Source organism: Hermetia illucens, chromosome 4 (genome assembly GCF_905115235.1).
Source record: "Hermetia illucens chromosome 4, iHerIll2.2.curated.20191125, whole genome shotgun sequence".
NCBI classification, from domain to species: domain Eukaryota; kingdom Metazoa; phylum Arthropoda; class Insecta; order Diptera; family Stratiomyidae; genus Hermetia; species Hermetia illucens.
This window is the reverse complement of record NC_051852.1, coordinates 120781748-120807957: the sequence shown is the minus strand read 5'-3', so window position 1 is coordinate 120807957 and position 26210 is coordinate 120781748. Positions and strand designations below refer to the sequence as shown.

General features: G+C 42.4%; 2 protein-coding genes and 2 pseudogenes across 3 annotated transcripts in view; 3 read left to right on the top strand and 1 right to left on the bottom strand.

Moving 5' to 3' along the window:
• Positions 1–26210, bottom strand: part of LOC119654630 (proton-associated sugar transporter A-like) — a 71753-nt gene that overhangs the window by 30426 nt on the left and 15117 nt on the right. Inside the window, exon 1 of one of the 2 annotated variants that reach the window (XM_038060102.1) lies at positions 3836–4213. The exons of the other annotated variant lie outside the window; for it this stretch is intronic. The gene's annotated coding sequence lies outside the window, so the exon portion shown is untranslated. Of the gene's footprint in view, positions 1–3835; positions 4214–26210 lie in introns of those variants that run through there. 2 annotated transcript variants of the gene reach the window in all.
• On the top strand, positions 11124–12773 carry LOC119654050 (poly(A) polymerase gamma-like). Its single transcript, XM_038059210.1, has one exon. The coding sequence runs from the start codon at positions 11220–11222 to the stop codon at positions 12771–12773; it is 1554 nt and encodes a 517-aa protein (XP_037915138.1). The 5' UTR covers positions 11124–11219.
• LOC119654049 lies at positions 16962–18606 on the top strand (annotated as a pseudogene).
• On the top strand, positions 23927–25571 carry LOC119654048 (annotated as a pseudogene).

Sequence of the window (26210 nt, the reverse complement as noted above, 5' to 3'; positions counted from 1 at the left end):
CGAGAAAAATACGTGTGACGGACAGGCAGACGGACAGATGACAACAGCGATGGGACCAGTCAGAGAAGGGTCGTTGGATTTACAAGTTGATCGCTTCCATCGGGGAGTTGCTGGAGAGAAAGCATGGGCAGATCAATTATAATCTCACCCAGTTTCTCACCGGCCATGGAGGATTCCGTCAACAATTGGACACCACACCTAATTGTCCAAACTGGGACGGGGCCCAGAGGACCCAGCGCACGTATTCTTCCAATGTCCTAAGTTCGTGAAAGAAAGGAGGAACCTAGAGAAAACTCTAGGTGAAGCGCTATGGTTTTAGTGGGTAGAAATCCCACACTCTGGCGTGCCCAGGCCAGAGTCTTTTGAAGGTTTCCACATCCTAAAAAAAACAAAAAACTGAGCTGGAACTGGTACTCGTTACTGCCAGAATTGGCTAATATATCCACCGCGAGGACCAAAGAATTTGCTTGAAAATCAGAAAATAAAAGGAAAGTGTTTAAAGTAACTCGTTGGGCTACCTAGCTTTTGAGAAAGATGCATTTTTCGAAATGCTCTCTACAGATTTATAACTCAACAGCCACCGCCCCCCCCCCTTTAACCACTAAAGCTCCATCTATGTATAGCAGGTTTCCGCCCTCAGTAAAACACTCGAATATCGTCGACCAAATGCTATCCTATAAAACATCATGAACGGCAGCAGAACAAATTATGAAGACCATCTACAATCTGGTGAGGAAAGAGGAACTTTGGAAGAAAGTGGTTAAAAACAACCTGAACCGCAGCTCGTAGTTAATCCTGCTCCGCGATATAATACTGAATTCTCTGCAAGAAAACCGATGGTCCGTGATGCCATTAAAAAAGTCGAACGATTTGATGATCGGCTGATGAAACTCACCATTATATCAGCTGTTCTAACTATTCACTTCTTCTCCTCATACGCACCACAGGCAGGTCGTCCTAATGCCGAGAAAGATGCCTTCTGGCAACTCCTCGATGAAAAGACTTATCCTCCACTTCCGCAATCATTGCCGAAATTTGCACCAATGCCACCTGTCAGCGCAACTGAAGTCGAGGAAGCAACAAAACGAATGAAATCGGGGAAAGCAACAGGACCTCACGACTTCGCATTGAGTTCTGGAAAGCGAAGAGCTGGGACACTGTGGCTCTGTGAATAATTTAATCGGGATATTCAAGAAGATAGAACATCATGTGACTGGCAAGAAAGTACCACTGTTTCAATATGGAAAAAGAAAGGTTGTCAAGCAGAATGTTCAAATTACCGTCCGATTCGGCTACTTTCCCATACCATGAAGATTTTTGAACGTATTTTCGACAACCGTATTCGTGAAATAGTTGAAATAACCGTGAATCAAGTCGGGTCTGTCAAGAACTGCGGAACTACTGATGCAATACACACTGCGCGGTTACTCATGAAGAGACACCGTGAGAAGCATCACCCTCTTTACATTGCCTTTCTGGATCTAGAGAAAGGGTTTGACCGTGTGCCACACGAGCTGGTATGCTCTACGACACCACTTAATGCCAGAAGAACTCATTCGCTAGGTTCAATAGCTCTACCACGATCCGAAAAGTAAAGTTCGAAGTGTTGCGGGTGTATCAAAACCGCTTCCTGTCTCTGTTAGTGTTCATCAAGGAAGCACCCTCTCACCACTCTTCTTTGTTCTTGGTATGGCCACCATCACACGAGGCATCTAACGTGCAGCGCCCTATACACTGCTTTATGCAAATGATGTTTTCCTAGTGTCTAATTGCAAAAATGATCTGCAGCAACTTGTCCAAAAATGGAATGATCGTCTCATACAACACGGTCTCAGATTGAATCTGAATAAAACTGAATTTTGGATGACCGATCCTCTAGAAACAGGCATAATCACTGTCAGTGGGAATGGCTGGCTCAGAACTGCGCGACTTAAATATCTCGGGTCAATGCTATCAGCCAATGGAGAACTGCATTATGAAATTACTTTACCCATTAACCTGGATGAGGTGGCGTTCCACAACTGGTGTTCTTTGTGATCGACGCCGTCGTAACAACGAACACCTCAAATCTAAAATTTACCACAATGTTGTCCGTCTTGTCGCTCTCTATTGTTATGAGTGTTGGCCGACTATAAAAGACAATGACCGGTGTCTTGCGGTAATGGAGATGAAGATGTTGTATTGGACTAGTGGCGTGACACGTTTTGATCACATCCGAAATGAGAATATCGGCGATCGATATGGGGTTGCACCGATCGGAGAATAACTGCGAGAGAGGCGTCTTCGATGGTATAGTCACATAGTTCGCGCTAACAGGAATTTACTTGCCAATATTGGTCTGAACATTGAAGCCAATTGTAGGCGACCAAAAGGCCAGCAGAAAAAACAGGGGGAATGATATGCTGGATAGAGATTTCAAAGCCTCGCGATAGCATCCAGATCAGGGATTTGATAGAATAAAATGGCGAAACTAATCACGACGTGTCGACCCCACTTGAGAACGTGACAAAGGCTAAAGAAAAAGAAGAAGAAGAGTTTCATATAACCGTGTGACAGGAGCCGTCAGTAGCTTTTGAACCTTTCCATCTTACAGCTTGCCTCTTACACAAAACAAGCATTAACCATTGAAATTAATTTACTTGCCAACCGACTACAAATTAATCTCAACCGCAAATAATAAATAGATTCATATACACGTGGAGGTCTCTCATGAATAGGCTATCTACTGGTCACTATGCATGACTCCAAAGGTAACATTGCCTTGAAATTTATCCAGAAACGAGGAAAGATCTTCCGAACAAATTCTTTAAACTTCGAGGCTTTAGCAGTAGAGCCCTAACATCGCTACAAATTAATTTGCAATTATGATTATCACTGAGGGAAATCTGTAGGAAATTCTGCAAGAAGTCTGAAAAAGATGTTCTGTTCTCCAAATTCTTCCGACCTTTGAAGTTGGTACTGAAAAGGATCTGCATACTGATACCAAAGTATATATCTTGGAAAATTGTTTGCAATTTCCATGATATTATTGACTAGGAGCATTGTATGGAAATTAGCCCTGGCTTACGTTGGTATTTTGGGAACCTTTCCCAAACACGTGCCACATTGAAGCAAGCAGTAATGAATGAAAAATCTTCGCATTAATCGCATCGCATTAATTTGATAAAACCAGCAAAGCCTCTTTATCGTAAGTAGAATCATCGGGCCCTGAATACTTGGTATGAGGAGTCCATAATAGGGAAATGTAGGCATCAGTTAAGCATGTAAGTTTCTACAAAGGGGAGCAGGTTATTAGCATATCTTCTGATCTGTTTCCGCAATACGTGCTCATAAATGCCACCAGCAGGCAGTTAATTGGTGCCACATTTCAGTTAAGAACTGAATAATTTTGTCGTTACCTTTTTATTCATTGTCATCGTACAGATTAAAAGATTCAGATTTAACATCAGATAGTCCGATTCCTTCGAAATCACAGTTTGATCTGACCTTGTGAAACCACTATCGATGAATGGATCTCACACGCAAGGAAAGCATGATCATTAGATGAAGCATAAGGAAAAGAGCTTTAATTAATGTATTCATGGAAGGCATTTACTATTGATATGTCATATGTAATTATTCAGATTTGTGCAAATTTTCAGTGAAAAAAATGAATAGTAATGTTTGCTCGAGGTTTTCCAATAAAATTCGTTAGATTTTTCTGTATTTAATACCACTAATAGAAATTCTTCGGAAACTGATAATCGAAAAGAGCAATCTCCAACTTTCAAAGACTACTATATTCTGTATCCTCTAAAAAAATGCTCACCATCGATGCTATTGAATTAGAACTTACACTGTCCTGGAAAAAATGTGTTTTCTCCAATGGAACCTGTTTGAAAACAGCAAAAAATTCACATGTTCTAACATATGCCAAGGATAGCGATCACGTGTATTCTCCTTCCACTAAAACTTATTGAAAACAATACGGCAAAGACCACAGCAAAATGCACTCAAAGGAACCGCAGGATGTTATCTACGCATGCGACAAAAATGCAGTACAAGCCGGAAGCATTATTTATTCATCATTTCACCGTCACTAGTAATGAGCACAAAGCTTGACTATACCCAAAGATATGTGTTAATATGATATTCCTGACAGCCATCACTAAACACAAAGCCGTCGAACTCAAATAGCAACTAAACGAGAAACAAGTCAGATTCAGAAATGGAGTCTTATCCTTCAACAGTAATAGTCCTTATAAGCGGTGTTCAGTAGGTCAAGTGTATGAAATTGGAGCACATCAACCGACAGAATTCGTCCTGCCGGTGTAGCAAAGGGGAAAAAGGGAGGAAGCAACAGCTCTCAAGTAGCGAATTGATTGTATAGTATGATAGTATATGTATGTAGATGCTAGACATATATTCGCAAAAAGGGGGAGCATCAACCTTTCCACCATGGTTACCCTCGCCATAATGAGCCAAACACCTTGCGTACGAATGTATAACATTGAGACGTGCTATGAAAGGCGTATGACCCCATTCCTTCGTAAGCGACGAGTGTAGAAATTCCTTTTCATGGGGTCGAATCACGCAAGTACGAGTACTTATTTGAATATACAACACCCAGGATTAAGGGGGTATGAGTCAGTAAATTCGCTAGAATGACTACGCTTGTTACTTTCTTGGTTTTATTACGGAAATAATATTCGTAAAGCTTTCTATGAACCCAATTTAGTTAGAAACAGATTTTCGATAATAAGAACCAAAGGTTTAGTTGAGTGTAGTAAAATTATATCCGATATTGGTGATACCAATTATTCCTACGTTCCCAACGAATTTTTCAAGCCAAAGCGACATGTAAATAAAAACAGTTCTAAACTGTATAGACGAGGTTGAAGGCAAGTCTCCCGCGCCCAAAGACGGGACAAGTTGTACCAACTGGTCCTAAAGCTTGGAGTTTGGGTAGGACTGACAACCCTACGCGAAAAACAACCTGTTAAGAAGCCACAAAAGGAGCCTCTCCAGACGGGACCACTTTCCACCAAATTAACCACGTGTTGATCGAGCGCTGCCACCTATCACCCTTGATGAATGTCAGAAAATATAGGGGAGCTCAAATAAGAACACCATCCAGAATCCCCTCTGACAATCAGATGAGAGACAGTAGAGTATGGGTCGCGGATAAGAGCGGAAAGGCAGCGTTATGGACATGCGGAAATCGGGCCATAGAACGAACCACCAAGATCCTCGAGAATGGCTTCACTAGAGCAAAAATAGGCGGAATATCTATTTACAGCTGCTATGTGGCTCCAAGCCTTACGACAGAGGAGTTCCATTCTTTGGTGGAGAGGCTAGCAACAGACGCACACAACCATAGTCCTAAGATAGTGGCTGGAGACTTCAACGCATGGGCTGAAGAATGGGGCAGCCGAGAAACGAACGCAAAAGGACGAATATTACTCGAAGCTCTTTCTCGTCTGAATTTTGTAGTGGCTAACACTGGATGCGTGAACACTTTCCGTAAGAGAGAAATGTGATCCGTGATAGATGTCACTTTTGTTAGCGATGTTTTAGCTAAGGATCTGCAGTGGTATGTCAGTGACGAATATACACATAGCGACCACCAGACCATAATTTTTGAAATCAGACATGGTAAACGACTGAAACGCTCTCGGACGAAAGCTGAAAGGTGGGCAGCTAATAGGTTTGACGAGGAGATTTTCGGAGAGGTTCTGCAGCAAAATACAGCGCTTGAAGGAAGCGCAGAAAATAAAGCTTTGCAGATTGGCGAGAAGTTGCGACGAGCATGTGACGCATCCATGCCAAGGTATGTTGTATCACAGAAGCGAGTTCCGAACTTTTGGTGGAATTATGAAATCGGAGAATGCCACAAGGCCTGCCTCAAGGCCAGAAGGCGCAGTCAGCGAAATAGAAACCGATCTGGATACGAGCAATTACATGAAGAATATAAAAACGCTCGGAAGAAACTAAATGTGGCCATCATGAAAAGTAAAAGCGAACACTTTAAGCGACTGTGTAATGAAGCTGACACGAACCCCTGGGGTGGCGCCTATAAAACCGTAATATCGAAAGTTAAAGGCAAACGCTCCCCACCGATCTCTTCCCCTACTCTGCTTGATGAAATAGTAACGGATCTTTTCCCACAGAATGTGAGTACCGCTAACCTTCCCACTGTCGAGATAGACACCGTCGAAGTTCCCATGGTAAGCGAAAAGGAGGTCCTCGAAGCTGCGGAGAAAATTGTTGGAAATAAAGCACCTGGCTTGGATAGCATCCCCAATAAAGCTCTGAAGGCAGCAGTAAAAATAGCTCCAAATATGTTTGCCGAGGCGTTCACCACATGCCTTAAAGAAGGAGTATTTCCTACACAATGGAAGAAGCAGAAATTAATTCTAGTCCCCAAGCCAAACAAACCTTTGGGTGAAGCTTCGTCCTACAGGCCGATATGCCTTCTAAATAATACTGGCAAACTATTTGAACCAGTAATCTATAACAGATTAATTCGAATTGCCGAAAAGGATGGCGGTCCCTCCGAAAATCAGTTCGGTTTTCGAAAGGGGAGGTCTACAACGGATGCACTTGTCCTAGTAGCTGTGTTAGCTAAGACTGCACTTGACGAGGGCAAATGTTGTGCAGTGATTACACTTGATGTGAAGAATGCCTTCAATTCCGCTAGATGGAGCAAGATATTTCAGTCCCTAATTAACTTAGGCGTGGCGAAGTACCTGGTGCGTATTGTTGCCGACTTCCTAATCGATACCAAACGACATGCGGAGTTCCACAAGGGTCTGTCCTAGGGCCACTCTTGTGGATTATTATGTACACTAATGATCAAAAAAAAGTGGCCACCCAAACTTTTTCCGAAAATCCAAACTTGAACCCTAGTTTCTCCCCAATTGATAACAATTTCAAATATCTGTTTTACAAATACTATGGTAGGAAGTGTAAAGGCTATTTATAAATAAAAAACAATTTTTTTATTATTAATAAGAGGTATGTCCTCCTTTATTTTTAATAACATTATCAATTCTGTTTGGCATAGAATTAATTAGTACTTCTAAATACTCCTCGGAGATTCTATTCCAGGCACCCAAAACAGCTTCCCATAGCTCGTTTAAGTTGTTAATTGTCTTGTCGTGAATCTCACGATCAATATGGTCCCATATATTTTCGATGGGATTTAAATTAGGGCTTTGAGCAGGCCAATCAAGAGTCCTTATATGTTTTTGGGCCAACCAATCGGATATGAGCCTTGTCTTATGGTGTGGTGCATTATCTTGTTGGAAAGTTAATAGGCGAGGTGTTCCGAACCTCGCTAGACTTGGTACCAGTGATGTTTCTAAAATATTTTTATATTCAGCTGAGTTGATTTTTGTATTCACTGGTACCCGGTGCAGTACACCTACTGTTTTTGAGGAAAAACAGCCCCATACCATTATTCCAGGGTTGCCTTTCTGCGTTTCCTGGATGCAATCCTCACTGTATTCCTCGCCTGACCTACGAAGACAGCGTTGCGGCCTGTCCGATCGAAGGCAAAATCTTGATTCGTCCGACCAAATGATTTTAGTCCAGTCGGTGTTTCGATGGTGTTTGGCCCAAACCAATCTTGCAGCTTTGTGCCTCGGTTTAAGAGCCTGAACTTTTCGACAGCGCCGACTGCGAATGCCAACATCTTTCAAACGGCATGAAATCGTGTGGCGACTTACTAAGTTTCCGCTGGCTGGCACAAAATCTTTAGATATTTGTGCGATCGACGATTTCCGATTCCTCAGCGCGTGTTGTTCCAACGCTCTCGTGTCTCTGCTATTCATTTTTCGTGGTCTTCCGGAGCCTTTCTTACGTGCTACACTGCCGCTTGCTTGTTTACGTCGCAAAACTTGCTGCACGCCGCTTCTCGAAACTTCGACATCCGATTTTTTAAAAATTCTCACGATTTCGCGTTGTGATTTGCCAGACTCGCTTAGTCCTACGATGCGTCCTTTTTCTTCCTCCGTTAATTGCCTGTAGAAAAAATGTATACACTTTTCTTGAGTTTCTTTTCAAACAAAATGATTTTTTGAAAATAATTCAAATATATGAATTTTTAATCTTCAAACTGATTTCTTCGCTTGCTTCCAGGACTCTACCAGGATTATCCTTGTGAAAAGTCCTTGAGACAAGCCTAATTTTTGATGAGTTTTTTCTTACTATCCTTTTCTACTAAGTTAATGATAATAATTACTTACCGCTGTTTTGGAGACATTTTAATTCGACAAATTATTAAAAATGTATTTCAAGCACTATTTCCACCTTTGAATGATTTTTCACTATTTCTAAATTTTGTATCCTTGCACTTCGTCTGTTTGTTAGGAACTGATGTCCTTTGATGTTCTGATGTCCCTTTTTATACCTGCTTCATTGCAAAATTACGAAAAACCCCGAAATATTACATGCGGCGGCAATATTTGACACTCTTTCGACACCAGGTAGGTGGCCACTTTTTTTCTGATCATTAGTGTATAACGCGGTACTGACCCTAGACCTTCCAACTGGTGTGGCCTCCATTGGTTTCGCAGACGATATTGGTGTGACGGTTGTTGCACGCCTTCTCGAGGAAGCCGAGCCCTATGCAAATGAAGCAGTCTATGAGATTAAACCCTGGTTAGAGAATGCTGGTCTACAGCTCGCAGAGCATAAGACAGAAGTAGTACTTATTACCAAGCGGAGAAAGTGCACTTCCATGAAGATCAAAGTTGGAACGCAAACAATTTATTCCAAGCCTGCACTTAAGTACTTAGGTGTAATGATTGACCAGAGGTTGAATTTCAGATTCCATGTGGAGGGTGCAGCATTCAAGGCATATAACATCGTAGCGCGGGTTGCGAGAATGCTACCAAATATAGGTGGCCCAAGGCCGAGCCGTCGACTCCTTATTTCAAGGGTGGTCAGTTCGATCCTACTGTATGCAGCCCCAGTATGGGCAGATGCACTGGAAAATATAATAAATAAGAAAAAGATTGGAGCTGCGTATTGCATAAGTGTACTCCGAACATGTTGCGCTTACAGAACAATTTCTAATGAAGCAGCTTGCGTGATAGCAGGAATGATCCCGATTGAGATCCTGGTGAAAGAAATACAACGGCTTTACGATCGAACGTACCTCACCGACAAATCTCCTTTCCGTCGGCGACAGTCCGCACGAGCTGAAACTGTCGCGGAATGGCAAGAGAAGTGGGACGAGTCAGAAAAAGACCGTTGGACTCACAAAATCATATGGGATATCCGGAAATGGATCGAGCGACCTCACGGCGAAGTAGGTTTCGACCTAACTCAATTCTTGAGCGGACACGGAGGCTATCGAGCATATCTGTATCGATTTGGGCGTGATGATTCGCCATATTGCCCAGAGTCTGCAAACATTCCAGAGGACACAGAACACGTCTTTTTTCACTGCCCCAGATTCGAAACCCAAAGGACTACATTAGAAGCTACAACCGGGGAGCACTTTACACCCGAAAATATCATGGAGCTTATGGTGAAAGCCATGGGGATATGGACCGAAGTTGAAAAAGTGATTATAGCCATCGGAAAGAAGCTTAGGCAGTAGGAAGTCATCCGAAAGAATGAACGCGAGAGGAACACGAATGTTGACATAAGCGCAGAATAAATTCTGATCCAGCCCCGCGACGTAATACCAAATGGGAGTCCCGCGGGGAGAGTGGAAGGAGAAGGAGGTGGTTTTAGTGGGTAAGAGTCCCACATAACCGTGTGGCAAGAGCCTGCGGTAGCTTTTGAAGCTTTCCAGCTTCCATCGGGAAAAAAAAATCAGATGAGAGTTAACACTGAAGTCATCCACAGCACAGCCGTCCGCAAAACGTATAATGGGGAAATGGATGACGCAATAACGCAGTCAACGGAGATGTAGTATCAAAAAATGATCTTCATAATCAGCTGAAGAACGTTATAGTAAATACGGCTACAAATATACTTGGCCGCAGCCGCAAAAGGAGTCGGAATTACTGCTTCGACGAAAAATGTAAGCTAGCAACGGAACGGAAGAATGCCATATATCGATTAACGTTGCATTCTAAAAACGAGTCTGTAAAGTTAAAAAATACAAGGAGCAACCGCACCAGGTGCGCATGTTTTACCAACAAGTCAGCAGGATGAAGCCTTACACACCTCTATGCTCTACCTGCCAAGACAAAGAGGGAATGCTGATTTCCTACAGAATGGGTATCTTGGAGCGTTGGGTTGAATACTTTCATGAACTGCTCAACAACCACAACGAGGACGAGTTGGAGGTCCCGTCAATTGAAGACAACGGACAAATGCTGCCACCACCAAGTATAGAAAAAGCGGTCCGTGCAACTCATCGGCTTAAAAATCATAAGTCGCCAGGAGCCAATTACAGCGGAGGTCATTGACAAAAAGGAAAGTAGAATCTGTTTGCTTGTTCGGATAAGAATATATGCTCTTAGGCCAAACAAGGCATCGCGTGTCAGAAGGGCAAAGTCACCAAGCATGTAAAGAAGGAAGCAGGCGCATTCCCTGGGTCGAACAATACAATACCTACCACCCGCAGTCCAGTCCAGGGACCACCACTAGCGTTTCTTGACACAAAGCTAACGTGCTACAAAAAGAACAAGAGTTTTGTCAAAACTCCTACAATGCCATTTTACTTAGGTTCAACCTATTTCAACAGAACCCTCGTCAAGGTGTAAGTTAGAAGATAGTTTCGAAAATTGCAGGTTGCAGAAACCAAAAAAACACCATTTCATATTTGTTTCTTTAATGGTTTAGTTAAATTGGTCCAGCCATTCTATTCCCATTAGTTGATAGAACAGGACCAGGATTTTCAAGAACATAGGGTAATTAGTTATTAATTAATTTAAGTTTACCAATAAGATTTTCAAGATGGTCAATTTAATGGCTATTGATGATGGGATAGTATAATTACGATAATTGAAAGGTAATTAAGGAACTTTCCAGGATGATATAAATAGCTTGCCCATTCCAAACAAAGCAGATACATCCATATCTTTAAGGAGATTGGTTCGCTGATAAAAGTTACCTTTGACAAACCTTTGGAAAAATTCAAAATTATTATACAGAATTAATTTCAACTCAAGATGTGGAAAGCTGGAAAAGAACGAAATAATACCAAGGCAAGTTTTCCCTTGTCCACTAATACCAAAACTAGCGCTAAGCCCGTCGGTACTAGGAAAACGTTCGGGATGACTTCTGCTATCAGCTGGGATGACCCAACATCAGACGAAATTCGGAAGACGAATGAATTGAATAAGCTACTGGAATCTTATGGTATTTTCGAAACTGCACCGGAGTCGAATCATCGCGCTGCGATTTTGGAAAAGTTGAACCAATTGGTAAAACAGTGGATACGCGACGTAGCTCTCTCCAAGAACATTTTGCCATCTATGGCCAACAAGTTGGGGGGAAAGGTTTTCGCGTTTGGATCATACCTATTAGGCGTGCATCACAGAGGAGCCGATATCGATGCTTTGTGTGTGGTCCCGTACTCTATAGAGAGGTCTGACTTTTTCAGGTCATTGTTTGAGATATTGAAGGTGCATTCTGGAGTCACGAAATGTCTCGCCATAGAAGAAGCATTTGTACCAGTAATTAAGATGAATTTCGAAGGCGTGGAAATCGATTTGTTGTTCTCACGTTTAGACCTCGAAACCATCCCCGATGATATTGACCTACAAAATGACAAGTTGTTGCGGTATCTGGATCCGCAATCGATGCGAAGTTTGAATGGCCGGCGCGTTACGGAGAAGATACTGAAGCTAGTTCCGAACGTAGATACGTTTCGTTCGACACTAAGAGCGATAAAACTTTGGGCTAAAAATCGTGGAATTTATTCAAATTCCGTTGGGTATTTTGGAGGAGTGACATGGGCTATGTTAGTGGCTCGGGTCTGTCAACTATATCCAAATGCTGCACCCGCCACTATTATACAAAAATTCTTTCTGATTTTTTCTATGTGGAAATGGCCACTGCCGGTGCTGCTTATACCAGTAGACGACGCTGATATGGGTCATCCTGTATGGGATCCTCGAGTAAATTTATCTGACCGTTCTCACCTGATGCCAATTATAACACCATCGTATCCGCAGCAGAATTCAACGTTTAACGTCACCGAATCCACGAGAAAGGTTATTGCAGATGAGTTTCAGCGAGGCAAGAGGATATCATTGGAGATAATGCAAGGGAAATCGACATGGGACCAATTATTAGAGCCTCCTCAATTCTTTTATAAGTATCGACATTTCATTGCGTTGTTAGCAAACTCGAATACAGCGGAAGACCATTTGAAGTGGTGTGGGTTCGTTGAAGCGAAACTGCGCTTATTAGTGGGCAACCTGGATCGTAACCCACAAATATCTTTAGCCCATGTTCATCCGAAATGTTTCGATATGTACCGACATGCAGGTAAACAGGATTCTACGCCATCTTTTTGTTCAATGTGGTTCATTGGACTTGGGATCGCAGCCGTTGGGAATTCGAGCGTGAACTTATCAGACAGCATTCAGGGATTTGTGGCTCAAGTTCGCTCACAAGGTGAGAAAATGATAAAGATGGGAATGGAAATTGAAGCTCGGTATGTGAAACGAAAAGAATTGAATCAATATCTGGATTCTGAAATATTGAAACGTGAGAGACGAAGTACAGAGCAACAGACAGTGCCTCTGAAAAGAAAATCCAACGAAATATCTTCACAATTGTCGAAAAGGAGTCGTATCGCTGGGATTACTTGCATAGATTAATAAATTTTTAGGTTAAGAAGTTAGACTTATTCATATTAAAGAATGTTTCGTTTGTAAATAAACTTTTATTTCGTTTTTAAATAAATTTTTTCTTTTCCTTTAATGTAATTCGTCCCTGATTATTGGCTGGCAAGCTAAGGAATTGGAGTTCCTTTTCTATATTTTATTCACTAAACTCTTTGCATACGCATCTTAGTTGCCGAGTACAGGAGATCCCTCCTAAAGTTGGTATTGCGATCGAGGTAGGTGATCTGTATGGGTCTAGTAGCACCTTGCTCGAGCATATGATAGGAAGGTGTGAAAATGGCGACAAGTTTTCTTTTCAGCCGATATAATTAACATCGATGCCGATGCCAACGAAACCTGCGGCCGCTTTAAGTCCTGGTACTCTGGAAGGCAGATGTATGATGAATACGCTTCTGCCTTGGCAGAAGAAAGCGCCTCGTCACCTATTATAAGGTCAGGGATCTAATTAAACCCACCATTTCGCGATCATCAGTGGATTTAATACTTGTTTTCCCTATTTCCCGACCTCCACGTGGTGACCGCTGGGAGTTCTTTCTTTATGCAAAACTGCAGACGAAGAAGGATGAAGGTGAGTCTCCCACGCCTAAAAACGGTACAACATGTACCAACTGGTCCTCCAGGTTGGGGGTTGGGTAGGGCTGACAACCCTACACGGAAAACCAATGTTACGAAGCCACGAAAGGAGCCTCGAACAGGATGGATCTTACAACGACGACGGATTAACAATTTGCACATTTTCTTATGAAACGTGCGCTCCCTGTTTCCCAATATAAGGCTGATGTAACAGCGTTACAAGAGATGCGATGGACATGGGCCGGTTTCCTGGAAAAGAGCTGCTACACCATATATTATAGCGGCTGTCCAGTAAACCATGTGTTCTGTTCGAATTGATTACTGGGTTCGCCGAGAATGCAATTCATGGAAATGCACTTGAAGAAAGCATTTAACTCGACCAATTGAAGCCTTATACAGAATATGAAAATTGGTGTCCCCCCTTTCGCAGCTATTGTCGATGTGCTTTGACACCCATAATAGACCTAGAGCGTTCGTTGTCTCCGCTGGCACCCCATAGGACACCATACGGGACTCACTGTTGTAGAACATCATGTACAATGATGAACTTTATTTTCTCAATGTAGTTAAGAGCTCTGGGCTGGCAGTTGCCGAGGAAAAATGGAAGCAGTCTTCATCAGTAAGCGTCCTATGGGAAATTACGCTCACTTCCAAGCCGACCATCAAATACTTGGAAGTAAGGATAGATGCCAAGATCAATTTTAAGCAGCACGTAGTGTATACTTGCGAATAAGCACCACCCACGGGTATGGTTCTAGCAAGAATGATGCCGAATACCCGGATGGTGAATTCCATTATGATGTACGCAGTCCCACTTTAGGGATGTTTTATGTAAGGCAATCAACTCAGCGCGGTCTACAGAAGAATAGCCCTAAGTGTCTGTTCTGTCAATCTGATCGTCTCTCTGTTACCAATTGACTTCTTAGCCGACGAGATAGCGAACATATATGTACATATGTGTGTATAACTTCAAGTCCATGTATCCTCTATTACAATCACTTCTCTGTGGATTAACGTGAGCACCTATCCAGTGGACCTAATCCCACGATCTTCTTAAGGCACAGATTGATTTTGTGACCACAATCGGAGCCCTCCTGGGACAAGTAACAACGGTACCAGTCTATACCGAGTGCATGGCTCAGCGTTCATACTGGTGGATGCAAAACCTACGTAAATCTTTACCGAACTATGTAGTATGGCACCCATGTTGAAACGCAACACCACGTTTGAGGCTCGAAGGGCTTTAGCTTGAACGCAACCACAACCCACCAGGGGGCCAAACAATAACAACCGAGCTGATCACACATACAAGAGGAATTCTCCTGAAGTATGTGAATTCTGGGGCTACCCCGGTTTCCATGGTACCAGTATACCCCTGGTAAGGTTTTATGACCCACTGCCACTGCAGACTCAGGTCAGATCGCATGATTAGGCCTTTGGAGCATTCGCCAACTACATCATGGCCAACAGACCAAAATGATACAGCGTCTCCTGGTTCCACTACCATGGAGGTTCCCCACGACCACTTGGTTTTGGTTTGACCGACAGGGTTTACCGCCCCGTCTTTCTCACCACCACCGCTGACACCACCCTCTATTGCAGATGATAAAGGCCGAAAGCGAGAGAGTATGGGGAAATCACCAAGTTTCTCAACAGCCATGCAGGATATCGGCATTACCAGTACAGGTTTAAATTGAACGCCTCACCTAATTTTCCAAATTACGAGGGGTCTTGGGGACCGAACGCAAGTATTCTTCCAATGCCCAAGATTCTTGGAAGAAAACGAGAACACACTCGAAAGTTTTGTCCGGAGAATGTAGAAGGGGAATTGGAATGCGATCAACTCAATAATCGCAACAATCCAGGGTAAACTGCAAAATGCGGAAAATGTCTGGAAGGCGCAATTATGAACCCAGTGAATAGAAGAAAGGAGACTTAACTAAAGTAAGCTAACTCCGCCCCGTGATGTGATACTTAGTGGTAGGACTAACAAACAATAAAGGATTATGTGTGAGTGGATCAGAGGAAGGGAAGCCATAGCTGAAGATAAGTTGTATGCATCCCTTGCAGTAACTTATAATTTAAAAATAAAGACAACCCTCTTCAAAGATTAAATATTATTTGCCTCCCAAACGGGCCAAAAACGCCAAAACGCGACTAATCACACTTGAATTGGACAATTATTCATAGCATTCCATAGCCATTACAACTAAAGATGAGGCCAATCCAGGTCTCTAAAGAGAAAAGGAATCGGAACATGATTTCCAGAATTACATGCCCAGGATGCGGAACGTACTCATACGCGGGTCAGATAAAAAGGTTTGTTGGCGTGGTTTTTTTGGATCCAGTGAGTAGCGTACTATAAGTAAGTCGAAACCGAAAAAACCATCCAGGTCTCGGTTGAAAAAGAACGTGGTCACGGTTTTCACCGACTATAATAGTGTTGGGCATCCTAAATTTTAGCCACGAGGTCGACGAAAAATGTAAGCTAGCAACGGAACGGAAGAATGCCATATATCGATTAACGTTGCATTCTAAAAACGAGTCTGTAAAGTTAAAAAATACAAGGAGCAACCGCACCAGGTGCGCATGTTTTACCAACAAGTCAGCAGGATGAAGCCTTACACACCTCTATGCTCTACCTGCCAAGACAAAGAGGGAATGCTGATTTCCTACAGAATGGGTATCTTGGAGCGTTGGGTTGAATACTTTCATGAACTGCTCAACAACCACAACGAGGACGAGTTGGAGGTCCCGTCAATTGAAGACAACGGACAAATGCTGCCACCACCAAGTATAGAAAAAGCGGTCCGTGCAACTCATCGGCTTAAAAATCATAAGTCGCCAGGAGCCAATTACAGCGGAGGTCATTGACAAAAAGGAAAGTAGAATCTGTTTGCTTGTTCGGATAAGAATATATGCTCTTAGGCCAAACAAGGCATCGCGTGTCAGAAGGGCAAAGTCACCAAGCATGTAAAGAAGGAAGCAGGCGCATTCCCTGGGTCGAACAATACAATACCTACCACCCGCAGTCCAGTCCAGGGACCACCACTAGCGTTTCTTGACACAAAGCTAACGTGCTACAAAAAGAACAAGAGTTTTGTCAAAACTCCTACAATGCCATTTTACTTAGGTTCAACCTATTTCAACAGAACCCTCGTCAAGGTGTAAGTTAGAAGATAGTTTCGAAAATTGCAGGTTGCAGAAACCAAAAAAACACCATTTCATATTTGTTTCTTTAATGGTTTAGTTAAATTGGTCCAGCCATTCTATTCCCATTAGTTGATAGAACAGGACCAGGATTTTCAAGAACATAGGGTAATTAGTTATTAATTAATTTAAGTTTACCAATAAGATTTTCAAGATGGTCAATTTAATGGCTATTGATGATGGGATAGTATAATTACGATAATTGAAAGGTAATTAAGGAACTTTCCAGGATGATATAAATAGCTTGCCCATTCCAAACAAAGCAGATACATCCATATCTTTAAGGAGATTGGTTCGCTGATAAAAGTTACCTTTGACAAACCTTTGGAAAAATTCAAAATTATTATACAGAATTAATTTCAACTCAAGATGTGGAAAGCTGGAAAAGAACGAAATAATACCAAGGCAAGTTTTCCCTTGTCCACTAATACCAAAACTAGCGCTAAGCCCGTCGGTACTAGGAAAACGTTCGGGATGACTTCTGCTATCAGCTGGGATGACCCAACATCAGACGAAATTCGGAAGACGAATGAATTGAATAAGCTACTGGAATCTTATGGTATTTTCGAAACTGCACCGGAGTCGAATCATCGCGCTGCGATTTTGGAAAAGTTGAACCAATTGGTAAAACAGTGGATACGTAGCTCTCTCCAAGAACATTTTGCCATCTATGGCCAACAAGTTGGGGGGAAAGGTTTTCGCGTTTGGATCATACCTATTAGGCGTGCATCACAGAGGAGCCGATATCGATGCTTTGTGTGTGGTCCCGTACTCTATAGAGAGGTCTGACTTTTTCAGGTCATTGTTTGAGATATTGAAGGTGCATTCTGGAGTCACGAAATGTCTCGCCATAGAAGAAGCATTTGTACCAGTAATTAAGATGAATTTCGAAGGCGTGGAAATCGATTTGTTGTTCTCACGTTTAGACCTCGAAACCATCCCCGATGATATTGACCTACAAAATGACAAGTTGTTGCGGTATCTGGATCCGCAATCGATGCGAAGTTTGAATGGCCGGCGCGTTACGGAGAAGATACTGAAGCTAGTTCCGAACGTAGATACGTTTCGTTCGACACTAAGAGCGATAAAACTTTGGGCTAAAAATCGTGGAATTTATTCAAATTCCGTTGGGTATTTTGGAGGAGTGACATGGGCTATGTTAGTGGCTCGGGTCTGTCAACTATATCCAAATGCTGCACCCGCCACTATTATACAAAAATTCTTTCTGATTTTTTCTATGTGGAAATGGCCACTGCCGGTGCTGCTTATACCAGTAGACGACGCTGATATGGGTCATCCTGTATGGGATCCTCGAGTAAATTTATCTGACCGTTCTCACCTGATGCCAATTATAACACCATCGTATCCGCAGCAGAATTCAACGTTTAACGTCACCGAATCCACGAGAAAGGTTATTGCAGATGAGTTTCAGCGAGGCAAGAGGATATCATTGGAGATAATGCAAGGGAAATCGACATGGGACCAATTATTAGAGCCTCCTCAATTCTTTTATAAGTATCGACATTTCATTGCGTTGTTAGCAAACTCGAATACAGCGGAAGACCATTTGAAGTGGTGTGGGTTCGTTGAAGCGAAACTGCGCTTATTAGTGGGCAACCTGGATCGTAACCCACAAATATCTTTAGCCCATGTTCATCCGAAATGTTTCGATATGTACCGACATGCAGGTAAACAGGATTCTACGCCATCTTTTTGTTCAATGTGGTTCATTGGACTTGGGATCGCAGCCGTTGGGAATTCGAGCGTGAACTTATCAGACAGCATTCAGGGATTTGTGGCTCAAGTTCGCTCACAAGGTGAGAAAATGATAAAGATGGGAATGGAAATTGAAGCTCGGTATGTGAAACGAAAAGAATTGAATCAATATCTGGATTCTGAAATATTGAAACGTGAGAGACGAAGTACAGAGCAACAGACAGTGCCTCTGAAAAGAAAATCCAACGAAATATCTTCACAATTGTCGAAAAGGAGTCGTATCGCTGGGATTACTTGCATAGATTAATAAATTTTTAGGTTAAGAAGTTAGACTTATTCATATTAAAGAATGTTTCGTTTGTAAATAAACTTTTATTTCGTTTTTAAATAAATTTTTTCTTTTCCTTTAATGTAATTCGTCCCTGATTATTGGCTGGCAAGCTAAGGAATTGGAGTTCCTTTTCTATATTTTATTCACTAAACTCTTTGCATACGCATCTTAGTTGCCGAGTACAGGAGATCCCTCCTAAAGTTGGTATTGCGATCGAGGTAGGTGATCTGTATGGGTCTAGTAGCACCTTGCTCGAGCATATGATAGGAAGGTGTGAAAATGGCGACAAGTTTTCTTTTCAGCCGATATAATTAACATCGATGCCGATGCCAACGAAACCTGCGGCCGCTTTAAGTCCTGGTACTCTGGAAGGCAGATGTATGATGAATACGCTTCTGCCTTGGCAGAAGAAAGCGCCTCGTCACCTATTATAAGGTCAGGGATCTAATTAAACCCACCATTTCGCGATCATCAGTGGATTTAATACTTGTTTTCCCTATTTCCCGACCTCCACGTGGTGACCGCTGGGAGTTCTTTCTTTATGCAAAACTGCAGACGAAGAAGGATGAAGGTGAGTCTCCCACGCCTAAAAACGGTACAACATGTACCAACTGGTCCTCCAGGTTGGGGGTTGGGTAGGGCTGACAACCCTACACGGAAAACCAATGTTACGAAGCCACGAAAGGAGCCTCGAACAGGATGGATCTTACAACGACGACGGATTAACAATTTGCACATTTTCTTATGAAACGTGCGCTCCCTGTTTCCCAATATAAGGCTGATGTAACAGCGTTACAAGAGATGCGATGGACATGGGCCGGTTTCCTGGAAAAGAGCTGCTACACCATATATTATAGCGGCTGTCCAGTAAACCATGTGTTCTGTTCAAATTGATTACTGGGTTCGCCGAGAATGCAATTCATGGAAATGCACTTGAAGAAAGCATTTAACTCGACCAATTGAAGCCTTATACAGAATATGAAAATTGGTGTCCCCCCTTTCGCAGCTATTGTCGATGTGCTTTGACACCCATAATAGACCTAGAGCGTTCGTTGTCTCCGCTGGCACCCCATAGGACACCATACGGGACTCACTGTTGTAGAACATCATGTACAATGATGAACTTTATTTTCTCAATGTAGTTAAGAGCTCTGGGCTGGCAGTTGCCGAGGAAAAATGGAAGCAGTCTTCATCAGTAAGCGTCCTATGGGAAATTACGCTCACTTCCAAGCCGACCATCAAATACTTGGAAGTAAGGATAGATGCCAAGATCAATTTTAAGCAGCACGTAGTGTATACTTGCGAATAAGCACCACCCACGGGTATGGTTCTAGCAAGAATGATGCCGAATACCCGGATGGTGAATTCCATTATGATGTACGCAGTCCCACTTTAGGGATGTTTTATGTAAGGCAATCAACTCAGCGCGGTCTACAGAAGAATAGCCCTAAGTGTCTGTTCTGTCAATCTGATCGTCTCTCTGTTACCAATTGACTTCTTAGCCGACGAGATAGCGAACATATATGTACATATGTGTGTATAACTTCAAGTCCATGTATCCTCTATTACAATCACTTCTCTGTGGATTAACGTGAGCACCTATCCAGTGGACCTAATCCCACGATCTTCTTAAGGCACAGATTGATTTTGTGACCACAATCGGAGCCCTCCTGGGACAAGTAACAACGGTACCAGTCTATACCGAGTGCATGGCTCAGCGTTCATACTGGTGGATGCAAAACCTACGTAAATCTTTACCGAACTATGTAGTATGGCACCCATGTTGAAACGCAACACCACGTTTGAGGCTCGAAGGGCTTTAGCTTGAACGCAACCACAACCCACCAGGGGGCCAAACAATAACAACCGAGCTGATCACACATACAAGAGGAATTCTCCTGAAGTATGTGAATTCTGGGGCTACCCCGGTTTCCATGGTACCAGTATACCCCTGGTAAGGTTTTATGACCCACTGCCACTGCAGACTCAGGTCAGATCGCATGATTAGGCCTTTGGAGCATTCGCCAACTACATCATGGCCAGCAGACCAAAATGATACAGCGTCTCCTGGTTCCACTACCATGGAGGTTCCCCACGACCACTTGGTTTTGGTTTGACCGACAGGGTTTACCGCCCCGTCTTTCTCACCACCACCGCTGACACCACCCTCTATTGCAGATGATAAAGGCCGAAAGCGAGAGAGTATGGGGAAATCACCAAGTTTCTCAACAGCCATGCAGGATATCGGCATTACCAGTACAGGTTTAAATTGAACGCCTCACCTAATTTTCCAAATTACGAGGGGTCTTGGGGACCGAACGCAAGTATTCTTCCAATGCCCAAGATTCTTGGAAGAAAACGAGAACACACTCGAAAGTTTTGTCCGGAGAATGTAGAAGGGGAATTGGAATGCGATCAACTCAATAATCGCAACAATCCAGGGTAAACTGCAAAATGCGGAAAATGTCTGGAAGGCGCAATTATGAACCCAGTGAATAGAAGAAAGGAGACTTAACTAAAGTAAGCTAACTCCGCCCCGTGATGTGATACTTAGTGGTAGGACTAACAAACAATAAAGGATTATGTGTGAGTGGATCAGAGGAAGGGAAGCCATAGCTGAAGATAAGTTGTATGCATCCCTTGCAGTAACTTATAATTTAAAAATAAAGACAACCCTCTTCAAAGATTAAATATTATTTGCCTCCCAAACGGGCCAAAAACGCCAAAACGCGACTAATCACACTTGAATTGGACAATTATTCATAGCATTCCATAGCCATTACAACTAAAGATGAGGCCAATCCAGGTCTCTAAAGAGAAAAGGAATCGGAACATGATTTCCAGAATTACATGCCCAGGATGCGGAACGTACTCATACGCGGGTCAGATAAAAAGGTTTGTTGGCGTGGTTTTTTTGGATCCAGTGAGTAGCGTACTATAAGTAAGTCGAAACCGAAAAAACCATCCAGGTCTCGGTTGAAAAAGAACGTGGTCACGGTTTTCACCGACTATAATAGTGTTGGGCATCCTAAATTTTAGCCACGAGGTCAGGCAATGGACATAGATAATTATTTTGGGTGTTATGGAGGATCCACCAAAATCGACTGACTTCCTGTTCCTTGTGTTGGGGAACCGCAAAAAGGTCCATCAAATCCCGTGTGAAAATGCAAGCTACCAAAGAGGTTAGTAATCTGAACGAACTGGACGCTTATGAAAGTTACTACATCTCCAGACTTCCTCTAGACGACAGATTAAATACAATAAAGATAAATTTGATAGCTTACTCCACTTATATCAAATCATATGGCTTTCATTCAACAAAAGAAATATTTGAACATCTTAACACATAGCATACAAGATATTGACAAAGGTCGAAAAGGGGGTTCCATAGTGTGATTAGTGTAGAAGCAACTAAGCACTTCCAGAATTAGATGGAGAAGAAATGTTTTCAATACACCAAGTGACCAACTGACAGCAAAAAGGGGCAAACGATAAACAAGTATGAGTCAATAACCGGAAAATTCCGATAATATAAAAATATATACGTATACGAGAGATAATTCACTCAATGATAAACTATCCACACCTCAGATAAGAATTAACTTTATTTGTTTGATCCGTAATGAATCCGTAATAACACTGATGAAAAGTTTGTAAATCTTCTAAAGTTAGGGTCTCACTGATTGACGAGAGCGTTATTTTTACCAATTATCGTCAGCAATAGACATGAGAGCTCTCTATGTAATGGCCCTTTGAGGTAAGGTTAAAGAATATACTCAAAATACTCTTTGTTCGTTGTAAAAAGGCGTCAAATTGAGATGGAAATTTCAGAGCTAGGAACTTATAAATTTCGAAACTCATTGGCTATAGAGCTTCTGGAATGTTTGCGCGCTCCTTAATGGTATCGAGGGCCCCCAGAATGCTTTTTACACCTTGAGCGAGAATTCCAACGATATAAGCGGGGCATTATTTCCAGAATTACATGCCCAGGATGCGGAACGTACTCATACGCGGGTCAGATAAAAAGGTTTGTTGGCGTGGTTTTTTTGGATCCAGTGAGTAGCGTACTATAAGTAAGTCGAAACCGAAAAAACCATCCAGGTCTCGGTTGAAAAAGAACGTGGTCACGGTTTTCACCGACTATAATAGTGTTGGGCATCCTAAATTTTAGCCACGAGGTCGACGAAAAATGTAAGCTAGCAACGGAACGGAAGAATGCCATATATCGATTAACGTTGCATTCTAAAAACGAGTCTGTAAAGTTAAAAAATACAAGGAGCAACCGCACCAGGTGCGCATGTTTTACCAACAAGTCAGCAGGATGAAGCCTTACACACCTCTATGCTCTACCTGCCAAGACAAAGAGGGAATGCTGATTTCCTACAGAATGGGTATCTTGGAGCGTTGGGTTGAATACTTTCATGAACTGCTCAACAACCACAACGAGGACGAGTTGGAGGTCCCGTCAATTGAAGACAACGGACAAATGCTGCCACCACCAAGTATAGAAAAAGCGGTCCGTGCAACTCATCGGCTTAAAAATCATAAGTCGCCAGGAGCCAATTACAGCGGAGGTCATTGACAAAAAGGAAAGTAGAATCTGTTTGCTTGTTCGGATAAGAATATATGCTCTTAGGCCAAACAAGGCATCGCGTGTCAGAAGGGCAAAGTCACCAAGCATGTAAAGAAGGAAGCAGGCGCATTCCCTGGGTCGAACAATACAATACCTACCACCCGCAGTCCAGTCCAGGGACCACCACTAGCGTTTCTTGACACAAAGCTAACGTGCTACAAAAAGAACAAGAGTTTTGTCAAAACTCCTACAATGCCATTTTACTTAGGTTCAACCTATTTCAACAGAACCCTCGTCAAGGTGTAAGTTAGAAGATAGTTTCGAAAATTGCAGGTTGCAGAAACCAAAAAAACACCATTTCATATTTGTTTCTTTAATGGTTTAGTTAAATTGGTCCAGCCATTCTATTCCCATTAGTTGATAGAACAGGACCAGGATTTTCAAGAACATAGGGTAATTAGTTATTAATTAATTTAAGTTTACCAATAAGATTTTCAAGATGGTCAATTTAATGGCTATTGATGATGGGATAGTATAATTACGATAATTGAAAGGTAATTAAGGAACTTTCCAGGATGATATAAATAGCTTGCCCATTCCAAACAAAGCAGATACATCCATATCTTTAAGGAGATTGGTTCGCTGATAAAAGTTACCTTTGACAAACCTTTGGAAAAATTCAAAATTATTATACAGAATTAATTTCAACTCAAGATGTGGAAAGCTGGAAAAGAACGAAATAATACCAAGGCAAGTTTTCCCTTGTCCACTAATACCAAAACTAGCGCTAAGCCCGTCGGTACTAGGAAAACGTTCGGGATGACTTCTGCTATCAGCTGGGATGACCCAACATCAGACGAAATTCGGAAGACGAATGAATTGAATAAGCTACTGGAATCTTATGGTATTTTCGAAACTGCACCGGAGTCGAATCATCGCGCTGCGATTTTGGAAAAGTTGAACCAATTGGTAAAACAGTGGATACGTAGCTCTCTCCAAGAACATTTTGCCATCTATGGCCAACAAGTTGGGGGGAAAGGTTTTCGCGTTTGGATCATACCTATTAGGCGTGCATCACAGAGGAGCCGATATCGATGCTTTGTGTGTGGTCCCGTACTCTATAGAGAGGTCTGACTTTTTCAGGTCATTGTTTGAGATATTGAAGGTGCATTCTGGAGTCACGAAATGTCTCGCCATAGAAGAAGCATTTGTACCAGTAATTAAGATGAATTTCGAAGGCGTGGAAATCGATTTGTTGTTCTCACGTTTAGACCTCGAAACCATCCCCGATGATATTGACCTACAAAATGACAAGTTGTTGCGGTATCTGGATCCGCAATCGATGCGAAGTTTGAATGGCCGGCGCGTTACGGAGAAGATACTGAAGCTAGTTCCGAACGTAGATACGTTTCGTTCGACACTAAGAGCGATAAAACTTTGGGCTAAAAATCGTGGAATTTATTCAAATTCCGTTGGGTATTTTGGAGGAGTGACATGGGCTATGTTAGTGGCTCGGGTCTGTCAACTATATCCAAATGCTGCACCCGCCACTATTATACAAAAATTCTTTCTGATTTTTTCTATGTGGAAATGGCCACTGCCGGTGCTGCTTATACCAGTAGACGACGCTGATATGGGTCATCCTGTATGGGATCCTCGAGTAAATTTATCTGACCGTTCTCACCTGATGCCAATTATAACACCATCGTATCCGCAGCAGAATTCAACGTTTAACGTCACCGAATCCACGAGAAAGGTTATTGCAGATGAGTTTCAGCGAGGCAAGAGGATATCATTGGAGATAATGCAAGGGAAATCGACATGGGACCAATTATTAGAGCCTCCTCAATTCTTTTATAAGTATCGACATTTCATTGCGTTGTTAGCAAACTCGAATACAGCGGAAGACCATTTGAAGTGGTGTGGGTTCGTTGAAGCGAAACTGCGCTTATTAGTGGGCAACCTGGATCGTAACCCACAAATATCTTTAGCCCATGTTCATCCGAAATGTTTCGATATGTACCGACATGCAGGTAAACAGGATTCTACGCCATCTTTTTGTTCAATGTGGTTCATTGGACTTGGGATCGCAGCCGTTGGGAATTCGAGCGTGAACTTATCAGACAGCATTCAGGGATTTGTGGCTCAAGTTCGCTCACAAGGTGAGAAAATGATAAAGATGGGAATGGAAATTGAAGCTCGGTATGTGAAACGAAAAGAATTGAATCAATATCTGGATTCTGAAATATTGAAACGTGAGAGACGAAGTACAGAGCAACAGACAGTGCCTCTGAAAAGAAAATCCAACGAAATATCTTCACAATTGTCGAAAAGGAGTCGTATCGCTGGGATTACTTGCATAGATTAATAAATTTTTAGGTTAAGAAGTTAGACTTATTCATATTAAAGAATGTTTCGTTTGTAAATAAACTTTTATTTCGTTTTTAAATAAATTTTTTCTTTTCCTTTAATGTAATTCGTCCCTGATTATTGGCTGGCAAGCTAAGGAATTGGAGTTCCTTTTCTATATTTTATTCACTAAACTCTTTGCATACGCATCTTAGTTGCCGAGTACAGGAGATCCCTCCTAAAGTTGGTATTGCGATCGAGGTAGGTGATCTGTATGGGTCTAGTAGCACCTTGCTCGAGCATATGATAGGAAGGTGTGAAAATGGCGACAAGTTTTCTTTTCAGCCGATATAATTAACATCGATGCCGATGCCAACGAAACCTGCGGCCGCTTTAAGTCCTGGTACTCTGGAAGGCAGATGTATGATGAATACGCTTCTGCCTTGGCAGAAGAAAGCGCCTCGTCACCTATTATAAGGTCAGGGATCTAATTAAACCCACCATTTCGCGATCATCAGTGGATTTAATACTTGTTTTCCCTATTTCCCGACCTCCACGTGGTGACCGCTGGGAGTTCTTTCTTTATGCAAAACTGCAGACGAAGAAGGATGAAGGTGAGTCTCCCACGCCTAAAAACGGTACAACATGTACCAACTGG